Genomic DNA, 13291 nt, shown 5'->3' with positions numbered 1-13291 from the left:
ACATTTGTAGTGAATACATCTGAATTATTTTGAAAATGATTTCTTGGTAGCAAAAAAAATAATCTAAAGATAAAACAATCTGAAGGATTATGTGAAGTAATTTAGCGTTCTGATTCAACATAATGAAATGGGAGCCAAAATAAATCATTTAAAAAAATAATTCAGTCTGTAATTAATAATAAAGATATGTGAGTAAAGTGAGAGAGTACAAAGTTTAAAAATGTAGAATGTCAACTTAATAACTTTGAAAAATAAACATTTAAGTAATACATTTAATATATATTTACACAAAGATCAGAATAAAGCAATTTAAAGAAAAATCACTTCTTAATTTTTGATACGTATGTTACTATTATTCTAACAAGGTGATATCTGCATTTTTGCAATGTAACACATTTAAAAATTAATCTTGAAACATATACCTCACAATCAATAAATTATATTGAATTGTTTCTTTGCTTGAGGCACACACATCTTTGGGAAGGAAATGAAAAAGCACCTAAACTTGGAAGATAGGTGAACTAAAATTTTCTACACTTCAAGAGCAGCTAAGGAGGTTTGCCAAATCTGCAGCTTTAGAAACAGACCCTTTAATTTGGACTTAGAGGATTTTTCCTCTGCTCTACACAGAATTTTGTTACTCTACTTGGGTGTACCTCACAGAACTTGGAGTGTTTTTTTCCTAGTTTCTGTTCAAATAAACAAAACACTTCTAGAAATGATAAGTATATATTTACAACATTTTCCAATATGTTTAAGAGCTACTTCCAATTCTACTTCTAACATACAATATATTTATTTTAAGAGCAGTCAACATACTGAAAAGATGAAAGGAGAACACTCATATTTAAGAGAGAAATAAAAAAATCAGTAAACAATTTATACTTTATAGAAATGAAGGGAACAACTAGGTACAGACTAGGGACATGCATGTTTCAGAGTTGGAAGCTTATTTGCTATTTTATGCAGGAATGTATTTCCTAGATATCAGTATGAAGCTAAAGCAATAACTGTAATAAACTTGCTTTGCAAGCCACATTTAGGCAAGCCTCTTCACATATAACCCACTCCAGTACTCTTGCCTGGAAAATCCCATGGACAGAGGAGCCTGGTAGGCTACAGTCTATGGGGTCACAGAGTCGGACACGATGGAGAGACTTCTTTTTCTCTCTTTCTTTCTTCACATACAACTCAGAGTTTTGCTACATTCTTTCCATTCCCAAAATGTCATTTTCCCCCTTGCAGTAAGGGCCAACATTATGTGTCAAGACACACGCATGAGAACAATATTTTCAATGACTTTATACAATTTTCTGTTTACTCTGAGGTTGACAGATATAGGTGAAAACATTAGTAAACTAGACCAGGGTTTTGATTTAGAAAAGATTTTTAGAAATCGGATAAGAAACAGAACCTTTTAATTGCCACAGTGAGTGATCTATAAGTAACACATCAAAAGCACTTAAGTGTTTGCACTAATTTCAGCTGTTTGTGCTAAAAATAATTAAGTCTGTTAAGCTTATGTAAACCAACAAATAATAAAGAAAATCAATAAGCCTCAGAATAAAGGTGTTAGTTTAGTCATTTGAAGTTGCAGAGCCATTCTTGCCTTTATCAGGCTAAATGATCACTAGTCACCCTTGCTTTCTTCTTCTCTTTTCCGATAAGCTTTATTTAACAGCTGGATTTCCTCCTGGTAGCCAACAGTCTCTTGGCTCTGCCTTTTACTGTTCTGCCTGTGTGCCTCCACAGTGTCTGGAATGGAGATGTTGATATCACCATCGGGATTAGTTGTGGGTAAAAAGAGAGAATATGAGGCTGTTTCCCCTAAATCACAGGAAACGAATCTGTTCTCCTTCCGTGAGTAGCGTAGGGAAGGCGATCTGACCTGCGTGGAGGACTGGCTGATGTTGCTAATGATTGACACCGTGTCCAGGGCCTCTTCATTATCACAAATTTCAAGAACCTCCAAGTGTATTTTCACACTGGTGTCCGCAAATGTGGAGGCAGAATCTTCTGAGTTTGGTTCATGGCCAACACTTTTGGATCGGTAGACTTCTATTTTCTTAGAGGCTGGGGTTATTTTTTGCCCTTCTGCGCTCACCTCATAGGTAGACAGAGATAGGGTTTTCCCGGTCGGGGCTTGGAGAGACACAGTCCCCTGGAATGCGCACAAGGGAATGGCCAGAGCACCTCCGGAACGCTGGGGACAAAGACAAAAATGGTTATTATTGAAAACTAGTGTCTAAGAGGGGGCCATTTCATTTTTTCATCATTTTTTTTTTTTTCATGATAATGGTAACATTATTCTGGTTCAGACTCATTTCCATGGAAACCTTTTACAGATAGGGATTGAAATTCTGTCATCAAAGCTCTGTACTTAGTTTCTTCTAGGTCAAATACTACATCTAAATGAGGGCAGTCAGAAACCTACCTTTGAGGATAAGGGATCTATTTCTACAGTTGAAAGCAAAGTGTGTGTACTGTGGCCAGCAGGAGTTGGGCAGAATATAAGGATAAAATCAAATGTATGTATACACTTCGGAATTGCTTTTATATTTTTGTTACATGTTCAGTTTTGTTAAAAACTTTTCATAGGTTGAGAGAAGTGCAGACTGTGATTTGAATGCACTTTCCCTCCCTTTGTATGCCAGTAAGTAAGTAAGTGAAGGCACTCAGTCGTGTCCAACTCATTGCGACCCCATGGACTGTAGCCTACCAGGTTCATCTGTCCATGGGATTTTCCAGGCAAGAGTACTGGAGTGGGTTGCCATTTCCTTCTCCAAGGGATCTTCTAGACTCAGGGATCAAGCCCGGGTCTCCCGCATTGCAGGCAGACGCTTTAGCCTCTGAGCCACTAGGGAAGCAGAGACAGTGACAATTGTGAAACTGTGGTTCAGATTAAATATAAAGAGTATTTCAACTGCAGATTTGAGCATACAGTGCTCAAATGTGCACAGAGGAACCAAATGTCACCAGAACTGTGTGGTACAGTGTGCTTACTTTTCCACAGAGAAATCACAGTCATTAAAGTAAACCTGGTAATAGAGAACTCCCCCACACCCCTACAAAAATTTATATTACATTTTAAAGTATTAAAATTTTGGTTTTAAACTGTACTCACCACTGAGAACTGCATAAGAAATAAAGATTAATTCTTCCAATAGTGTGTAGTTTATATTATTGATTCATGCCTTCATACTTTCAATTGACTTTTTTGATTACATGTTCGTTTTAGACAAGTGACAGTGTTAGTCACTCAGTTGTGTCCAATTCTTTGCAACCCTAAGGACTATAGCCCACCAGGCTCTTCTGTCCATGGAATTCTCCCAGCAAGAATACTGAACTGGGTTGTCATTCCCTTCTCCAGGGGATCTTCCCAACCCAAACTTGGTCTCCTGCATTGCAAGCAGATTCTTGACCATCTGAGCCACAAGGGAAGCCCAGTTAGTTTCAGAAGAAGACAGTAATATGCAAACTTTTAGAGCATTGGTTCTAAAAGCTAGATCTCCAGAGCAGCATTATCAGCATCAGCTCATAACGTACGAGAAATGCTATTTTTGAGTCCGACTCCAGGCCTACTGAAATAAAAGCTCTAGGGGTGAGGTTCAAAATAATCTGTACTTAGCAAGCCCTCCAGGCAATTCTATCATGTGGGTAAGATTCACAACCCATTGCTGTAACTAAAGAAATGTCGTTAGTCCAGAAGAAGGTGGGGGTAAGGGGATGGTTAGCAGACACTTTATATATATATATATATATATATATATATAGAGAGAGAGAGAGAGAGAGAGAGAGAGAGAGAGGGAGAGAGAGACTGGAATTACTCACTGGACCAACTTAAATGTTTCTTTCATCAGGGAAATGGGCATGAGGGCTCATAGCATTTTGTCAATCTAGGATGATTGCCCTTCCCAGTTTGCCTGTGGCTGTCTCAGTTCCAGCACTGAAATTCCTGCATTTAGGAAGCCTCTCAGTCTGAGGAAAATGAGGACAGTTGGTCACCCTATTTGCCATGGACCTATGAGTGGCTAGGGGAAGCCTAGAATTGGGATCCTCTATTAAGGAACAGTGTGGATTCTTATCTACTTAGGTAAAATTTTTAAGGGAGAATGCATCATGAGCTTCATTCAGGTGCCTTCATATCACACCCATTGAATTTAGGGACCAAGAAAAATACAGTCTAGGACACGTGAGACACATCACTAGTCTTTCCCAGTTAAATACTAAAGAGAAGGCTTCAATTCTGTTTATCCATAAGAGAACCTGGGGACCTAGATTTAAGGCCTTGCACCATAAAGGGACATAAACTTTGAAAATTTACACCATAAAGTTAAGTTTGCTCTTCTACTGAGGCAAAGAAACAACTTTACCAATTTTACTTGTATGACTGAAACAGGAAAGACAGAGAGACAATACCTAAGTTCAGTACTGCAGCAGAGCATCGTTAGAGTGGTGGCGACTTTGGGTAAACTTTATTTATTATGTATTCATCATTTGTTAAACATTTCTGAATACTTTCTGTAAGATTCTAAATTTTCACTACATGCATCCGAAGACCTCACAGATGACTGAGTGGGAAAGATGTGTAAAAAATAAAAATTTCAGCTTTATCTATCCTGATAGAGTAAGGAGGTGGAGATCAAGACCATCCCCAAGAAAAAGAAATGCAAAAAGGCAAAATGGTTGTCTGAGGAGGCCTTACAAATAGCTGAGAAAAGAAGAGAAGCTAAAGGCAAAGGAGAAAAGAAAAGATATCCCCATCTGAATGCAGAGTTTCAAAGAATAGCAAGGAGAGATAAGAAAGCCTTCCTCAGCAATCAATACAAAGAAATAGAGGCAAACAATAGAATAGGAAAGACTCGAGATCTCCTCAAGAAAATTAGAGATACCAAGGGAACATTTTTTGCAAAGATGGGCACAATAATGGACAAGAACAGTATCAACCTAACAGAAGCAGAAGATATTAAGAAAAGGTGGCAATAATACACAGAAGAACTATATAAAAAAAGATCCTAATGACCCAGATAACCACAATGGTGTGATCATGATCACTCACCTAGCACCAGAGATCTTGGAGTGTGAAGTCAAATGGGCCTTAGGAAGCATCACTACGAACAAAGATCCTGGAGGTAATGGAATTCCAGGTGAGCTATTTAAAATCCCCAAAGGTGATGCTGTTAAAGTGCTGCACTCAATATGCCAGCAAATTTGGAAAACTCAGCACTGACCACAGGACTGGAAATGGTCAGTTTTCATTCCAATCCCAAAGAAAGGCAATGCCAAAGAATGTTCAAACTACCACACAATTGCACTCATCTCACGCGCTAGCAAAGTAATGCTCAAAATTTTTCAAGCCAGGCTTCAACAGTACATGAACCGTGAACTTCCAGATGTTCAAGCTGGATTTAGAAAAGATAGAGGAGCCAGAGTTCAAGTTGCCAACATCTGTTAGATCATCGGAAAAGGAAGAGAATTCCAGGTAAACATCTACTTCTGCTTCATTGACTACACTAAAGCCTTTGACTGTGTGGATCACAACAAACTAGAAAATTCTGAAAGAGATGGGAATACCAAACCATCTTATTTGCCTCCTGAGAAATCTACATGCTCGTCAAGAAGCAACAGTTAGAACTGTACATGCAACAATGGACTGATTCAAAATTGGGAAAGGAATATGTCAAAGCTGTATATTGTCACCCTGCTTATGTAACTTGTATGCAGAGTACATCATGTGAAATGCCAGGCTGGATGAAGCACAAGCTGGAATCAAGATTTCTGGGAGAAATATCAATAACCTCAGATAAGTGGGTGACACCACTCTAATGACAGAAAGCAAAGAAGAACTAAAGAGCCTCTTGATGAAAGTGAAAGAGGAGAGTGAAAAAGTTGGCTTAAAACTCTACATTCAAAAAACAAAGATCATGGACCATGGGATCACTGGTCCCATCACTTCATGGCAAATAGATGGGGAAACAATGGAAACAATGACAGACTATTTTCTTAGGCTCCAAAATCACTGCAGATGGTGACTTCAGCAATGAAATTAAAAGACGATTGCTCCTTGGAAGAAAAGTTATGACAAACCTAGACAGCATAATAAAAAGCAGAGACATTACCTTGCCAACAAAGGTCTGTCTAGTCAAAGCTATGGTTTTTCCAGTAGTCATGTATGGATGTGAGAGTTGGATCATAAAGAAGGCCGAAGGCTGAAGAATTGATGCTTCTGAACTGTGGTGTTGAAGAAGACTCTTGTGAGTCCCTTGGACTGCAAGGAGATCAAACCAGTCCATTCTAAAGGAAATCAATCCTGAATACTCATTGGAAGGACTGATGCTGAAGCTGAAGCTCCAATACTTTGGCCACCTGATGCGAAGAGCTGACTCATTAGAAAAGACCATGATGCTGGGAAAGACTGAAGGCAGGAGGAGGGGATCACAGAGGATGAGATGGTTGGATGGCATTACTGACTTGATGGACATGAGGTTGAGTAAACTCCAGGAGATGGTGAAGGACAGGGAGGCCTGGCGTGCTTCAGTCCATAGGGTTGCAAAGAGTCAGACACGACTGAGCAACTGAACAACAACAGTAGAGCTAGGACCTCTGCTAGATTTTATGTAGGGGTGTCATTTGAAATTGATCTTAAGAATCAAGAAAAGATTGACAGTTTTTAAAGCCTTGCTTTCTGGGTAGTAAGTTGTGAGTTTAAGGGCCAACCTAAAAACTTTCCATCCTGAGAAAAATCCAGAAACTTCTTTTCCTTTTCTAAATCAAAACTGACCAACACATTATTTAATCAGAAAATTTGGCTGTCATTTAATAATGTGAATTATATGTACAGCCTTCTTTATTCTGAGAGCTAGTTAACATGAAAGTGACCCTTCTTACATTATACTTTATCGCAAGGAAAAAAAATCCCTATATCGGTACTCTAAAAATTGTTCCTAAGTTTTCTCATTAGCATGGTACATTCTATAAACAAACTCCTATGGAGTATGCTAGTTTAAAAAAGATGGGATGAGAAAACTAAGTTGTCAGTGCCCAGAAGTATTGGCATGTCTCTTAAAAAGAATTTTCACTGTGTAATCAACAGTGTAGCTATATTTTTATATGTAACCAACTTGCATCACTGATGAGCAGTTAATATCAAAGCAAAAGCAAATATGACATTTTTTGTATCTGATTTTATACATCTAAATACTGCAGATTTCAATAGCTCCTCCATGCTAACCTTATTTTTGAATGAGAAAACAAGCTTTACTGAGTTATCAAATGACAACTCATTAAAACTGGCATTTGAGAGGTGCATAGTGCCAGAGTTTAGCTAAGTATGAAGACTGGTTATTCTGAAATAGTACAGAGTCCCCAGTTATCGAAATTATTTTGTGAAATATTCCAAAGGCTATGATTGAGAGTTACAGAAGTAAAAACACAGAGGCAGATTATAAAGAAATATATCTGAGCATACTTTATACTCATAATTCAAAGTTGGAAGGTTAGTTTCAGGAAAATCATACTGTTACTTTAAGCTAATTCAGTAATTTAAATTTTACTGGTTATGAAAGTAATATATAAGTTGTTTAGAGTTGTATATGAAGTACAAGAGTAAGGAGTTTACACCAAATTTTGCATGTCTTTAAGCAATATCATAAGAGGTTTATATAATTTTTTTCTTTTGTCTTTTATTTAAGTTAGAGAAACATTGCTCTAAGTGAGAGAAAATGGATCTTGAACTAATGGAGCAATAATAGAGATTCAAGGAGGGAGCTGAAAGAATTTGAATAGAACAGCAGGATTTTCCACCTCTTTTAGGATATGGAAAGTGAAAGTGAAAGTCACTTGGTCACGTCCGACTCTTTGCAACCCCATGGACTATACAGTTCATGGAATTCTCCAGGCCAGAATACTGGAGTGGGTAGCCTTTCCCTTCTCCAGGGGATCTCCCCAACCTGGGGACCTGGGGATTGGACCCAGGTCTCCTGCATTGCAGGCAGATTCTTTACCAGCTGAACCACAAGGGAAGCCCAAGGATATGGAAGGAGGACTATGGTTATGGAAGAAGGACTCAAATGGAGACAGATTAGAAGTAGGAGAACAGATCGATTTGTATACTGGGACTTGGCTAGCTGGTAGGTCTATAGTAATGGAATGAAGAGACTCTCTTAAGAGCCCATAAAATGCAGAGTACTGAAGCTTATAAACAATTGGATTTCCCTGTGATTAGCTGTATAATAGACCCAGGCTGGACTATTACGAAAATATGGAAAAGCAGCACCTAACCTAGGTGAAGTGAGGGAAAAGGAGGCCTGAAAAAAAAGTTCAAAATAAATAGGAGACAGAAGAAACAATGGTTCCATATGGGAAAACTCTATGTTTAAATATGACAATTTTCTTTTACTTTATTGATTTAATACAATTTAATAAAAATTCCAATGGAATACCAATGGACTTTTATTTTAGAGCATGAAAAATTTCTTCTAAGATTTATTTCAAAGAGTAAATGCTTATGGATAACCAAGAAATTTGAAAGCAGACTAATGAGGGGACTTTGCAAACATGATATGAAGCTATGTAATTAATACAAGATGTTAATGGCAAGATTTGATCAAGCAAGTCTGAGTCAAGAAACCAGGCATAGGATGTCACGAAGATGGCATTTCAAAATAAGGATTCAAGTGGGCCTTTACATATTATTGGCTATTCACTACAAAATGAAATCAGACTCCCTTTTCAATATGCAAAAATTATTTCTTGAATCTTAGTAATTCTTTAAAAATCTGAGTGAAGAAGATCTTTGCAAATCTGGAATGAAAATTAGAAATGACAAAGTCCAAGATGGACAGGTTTGATTGCAGAATAATTAAAAATGTGTAGGGGGCCTCCCTGGTGGTCCAGTCCCTAAGACTCCGGACTCCCAATGCAGGGGGCTGAAGTTTGATCCCTGGTCAGAGAACTAGATCCCACATGCTGCAATTAGAACCCAGTGCAGCCAAATAAATAATAAATATATATATTTCAAAATGTCTGTGTAGAAGTATATGCTGAAAGCAATGGTAAAGACAATTGGTAGTCTTGGAGATAATATTTTTGTAGCACATAGAAGATAAAATTTGATAGTCATAAATATGACCTTATTTGGAAATAGAATCTTTGTTGCTGTTGTTTAGTTGCTAAGTGCCGTCTGACTCTTTTGCGACCCCATAGACTGTAGCCAGCCAAGCTCCTCTGTCCGTGGGATTCCCCAAGCGAGAATACTGGAGTGGGTGGCCATTCCCTTCTCCAGGGGATCTTCCCCACCCAGCGATTGAACCTGTGTCTCCTGCATCACAAGCGGATCCTTTACCAGTGAGCCACCAGGGAAGCCTAGCATCATTGTAGATGTTCTCAAATTAGGATGAAGTCATACTGGATTAGAGTAAACCTTAATCCCAAGATTTTGGATATAGATTCACATAAAGAAGGTGAACATGTAAAGGATACAGCATTTGGAGTTATGCTGTCATAAACCAAGGCTCCTCTAGAGCCTCAGAGGAGCATAAAAACATGAGTCAATAGATTTCTGTTGTTTTAAGCTATCTAAGTTTGTGATAACTTGTTACAGCTGCCCTAGAAAACTAATACAACGTTTTATGCAAAGAAGCACAAAAATAAATATGCATATAAATGTTTTGCTAAGTTGTACAACTGCCTATTGCCTATGGAGACTGGAACTGTTACAAGTCTGTCACATCCACATAGAATGTAATCTCCTCAAGGGAAAGGAACATTTCCTTGTTGATCTTAATTTTCTCTGCTATCTCTAACAGTGGCTAGCACATGACAACCCCTCAAAAAATATTTGTTGAGTGAATAAATGTTTCCATGAATGAATGAATCCACAGCATTGACTTTGTAGAGTTTTTAGATTCCATATCTTTTCTTTCTTTTTATTAAATTGAAGTATGGTTGATTTACAATGTTAATTTCTGCTGTACAGCAAAGTGGTTCATATATATATACATAACATCCTTTTAAAAATTCTTTCCTATTATGGCTTATCATAGCATATGGAATATAGTTCCTTGTCCTATACAGTAGTGCTTTGTTTATCTTGACTTTCTAAAGCACAAAACATAAGATCAACTTTTAAAAATTCAGATTTCCTTTGCTATCTGAAAGTAGAGCATTCCTATGAACGCTTTCATAAGCTGAAGTGGTGTAAAGTGAAAAAGCAGTTCCTCTAGGACACATCTTACCAATAGATACACAAAATAAACTGAGATAAAGCACAGATGCTCACAGACACAGTTCAAAGCTATGGCAGCTTGATGCTGAGATGCTGAGTATATTTTCCAGAGAAGGAGCTGAGTGGTGCCATTCCCGCAGCTCTGGGTGTGTGCTGCTCCTATAAAGGCTTGTTGCAAAACAAACACTGAATGTTATTTTCATTTTTTGCCTTTCTTATTAAAATAAAAAATCCTCTTTGGATTTCTTTCAGTTAGTGAAAAAAGGTACTAGTGTAGGTCTTTCATAAAAGTGAAGTGGAATACAGTGAATTTTCGAAAAGCAGAGGATAACTGTATTGCCATTTAAAATTTATCTATTTTTATTTTAACAGTCTTATACAATAAATAATGATAGTTAAAGTGCATCAGAAGGTCGTGTCAGACCATACTCTTTTTAAAATTCAAATAGAATATTGAGGGACTGAATTGTATGTGAAAGTTTCTTGCATGATAAAAAATGATAGATTCAGAGAACATAAACCTACTCATTTCGTAGTCTCTGCTTTCTTTTCATTTAAAAGTCTATGAATTAGCATATGCTGTCAGGATTAATGATAATCCATTATTTCTGTATTCCTGAGCGTAGGTGGCTGGGAGCTCTTTTATCTGAAAATGAAAAGCAGTCTGCTCAGAAATGCTTCAGGAGGAGCCAGCATGTCATGTAAACACATTAGCACAAATAATCTGCTGTGATCATTGATTCAGACTAACTGACCTTGAGCATAGTGAACTTTTTATTTCTTCACTGTAAGCCTCTAGGTGAATCCAGGGTGAAATTATAATATAAAAGAGTTGCTCTAAAATATCTCTCCTAACAGGTGAAGTTTCTGATGATTATCTGAGTCGTTCAATTTATGAAAGCGGTATTACAACACGTGGGATCATAGGGCTCATAAGAGACCATTTTATAAAAGGAGACCTGGCAGCCAGAGCAGTGAATCTGCCCAGGGCCACATGGGTAACAGTAGCACTGGCACCAGGACTTGGGTGGTTTAACTCTGAGTTAAATGCTCTTTCCACTTCACCATGTTGCCACTTTGAAAGAAATCTGCTTTCGCCGGAAGTGGTGGATCATGGATTTTTCTGCCCTAGAAGCTAGAATTCTATCACTAACTCACAAATAATCCAAGCGACTGACAATTTTAATCCAAATTAAAAATATATAGATGGATCTTGAGGTGATTTAGGTGAATTTTAGGCATTTCAAAGTATAGACACTGAGGAATTAAGCAGTGTATCAAAGATAGATTGGAGGAGAAGATATAGGGACACTTAAATAAATAGCAGGGAGAGTGAAAACTTTGTAAGAAAAATAACAAACTATACTTTTAATAATTTACATTTGGAAATGTATTTAAAACTATGTGATTAATATATTTTCATATATTCAAGTTCCCAAATATTCCTTGTGTCATCTCGTCACCTTCATTTAAATCTTTAGTAAACCAAAATGAAGGAGACACATGAATTGCTCAAAGAAAAGAGTAAGAGTGAGAAAGCAGGGCCTCTATGCTCCTACTATCTGGCACAGAAAGTGTTAGGTATTTTAGCATATTCCACCTTCAATTCTCACAGACCTTTGAGCTATAAATTAAGATTTGTCTTTATAGTGATGAAGAGTCTCACAACTGAGTACCAAATTTGGGATTGATAATCACCATAACAAATATTTACTGATCTGCCGAACATATATTAGACTTCTTACTAAAACACTTTATGTACATTTTCTTATTTAATTTTCACATCAACCTTTTTAAATAAAGACTCTCATCATCCTAATTTTATAGATGACATAACTGGATCATGGGGCAATAAATCCAGTTAAGAAATATGTGTGTGTGTTAATCACTCAGTCATGTCTGACTTTTTGTGACCCCATGGACTACAGCCCGCCAGGCTCCTCTGTCCATGGGATTCTCCAGGCAAGAATACTGGAGTGGGTTGCCATGTCCTTCTCCACTGGGTCCTCTCTGACCCAGGGATTGAACCTGGATCTCCTGCATTGCTGGCAGATTCTTTATCGTCTGAACCACCAGGGAAGTACCTGTTAGGAAATGGGATGGTCAAATCCAGATCCAGGACTATCTGTCTCAAGCACTCTGTTTTTCGCCCTTTTGCTACTTCAAGGAGTAGAGTTAGGGAATAAAATATGAGTAACACTTTACTCTCCTAATCCAGCTGGAACCTGTGATGTCTTGTGGGAACAAAGGAGATAGAGGGATTTATGCACTGTAGGAAGTGAAGGGAGTATTTAGAGATCTTTTAGAAAATCCTTTCTACACTTTACTGTAAAAGTCCATAAAACTTTATAACCATTTTCTAAATAGAATCTATGCTACAATAAAAGAATTAACATTTTTTAAATGGAAATTCCCTGGTTGTCCAGTGGTTAGGACTTGGTGCTTTCACTACCATGGGTTCAATCTCTGGTCAGGGAACTAAGATCCTGCAAGCCACATCGTGTGGCAAATAAATATATAAATAAGTAAATAACCCAATTATTTACATGTAATACTGACAAATTTTGGCACTTATTGAAAAGAAACATACAAAACACTTGGTTTAAAAATAAATTTAAACTTAGAAAACTCAGACCATTACTATCAGGCACTTTGCACGTATCTTACAAGCATTTATGGCATAACTAGTGAAGAGCACCAGGCTCCCTGGTAATCTTCATGGAATTTTTAATGTGCTTCCATAAGTTTATTGTAAACCCACCCAAACATTGTCAAGTATAAAGTCAAATGCCATTTTCCAAACTGGAAAAAAAAAGAGAGAGAGAGAGAGAATGATTTCTAAGTAGGACAAGTTGGCAGGTAAGTAGGACAAGTTGGCAGGAAAATAGGAAAAATGTACTCCAGGATGAGGGAAGACAAATTGGAATTTGGAGGAAATGACGTAGCAGAGGGAAATAAGACTGAAAACAGAGGTTGGGCTTAGGGTCAAGAGCTCTGTCCACCAGGATAACAAGCTCTGACTGCATCTCATAAGCAAGAAGGGACCACTCATTTTTGTTTACAAAA

General features: G+C 37.5%; 1 protein-coding gene across 1 annotated transcript in view; it reads right to left on the bottom strand.

Moving 5' to 3' along the window:
- Window positions 1-1630: 1630 nt before the first annotated feature.
- GPR149 (G protein-coupled receptor 149) overlaps window positions 1631-13291 on the bottom strand; it is an 85048-nt gene continuing 73387 nt past the window's right edge. The window contains exon 4 of the mRNA XM_005907795.2: window positions 1631-2203. Coding sequence (XP_005907857.2) covers window positions 1631-2203 — 573 coding nt within the window. The remainder of the gene's footprint in view (window positions 2204-13291) is intronic.

Source organism: Bos mutus, chromosome 1, assembly GCF_027580195.1.
Source record: "Bos mutus isolate GX-2022 chromosome 1, NWIPB_WYAK_1.1, whole genome shotgun sequence".
Classification (NCBI taxonomy): Eukaryota; Metazoa; Chordata; class Mammalia; order Artiodactyla; family Bovidae; genus Bos; species Bos mutus.
Note: the sequence above shows the minus strand (reverse complement) of the source record. Positions and strands in the feature narration are given on the sequence as shown.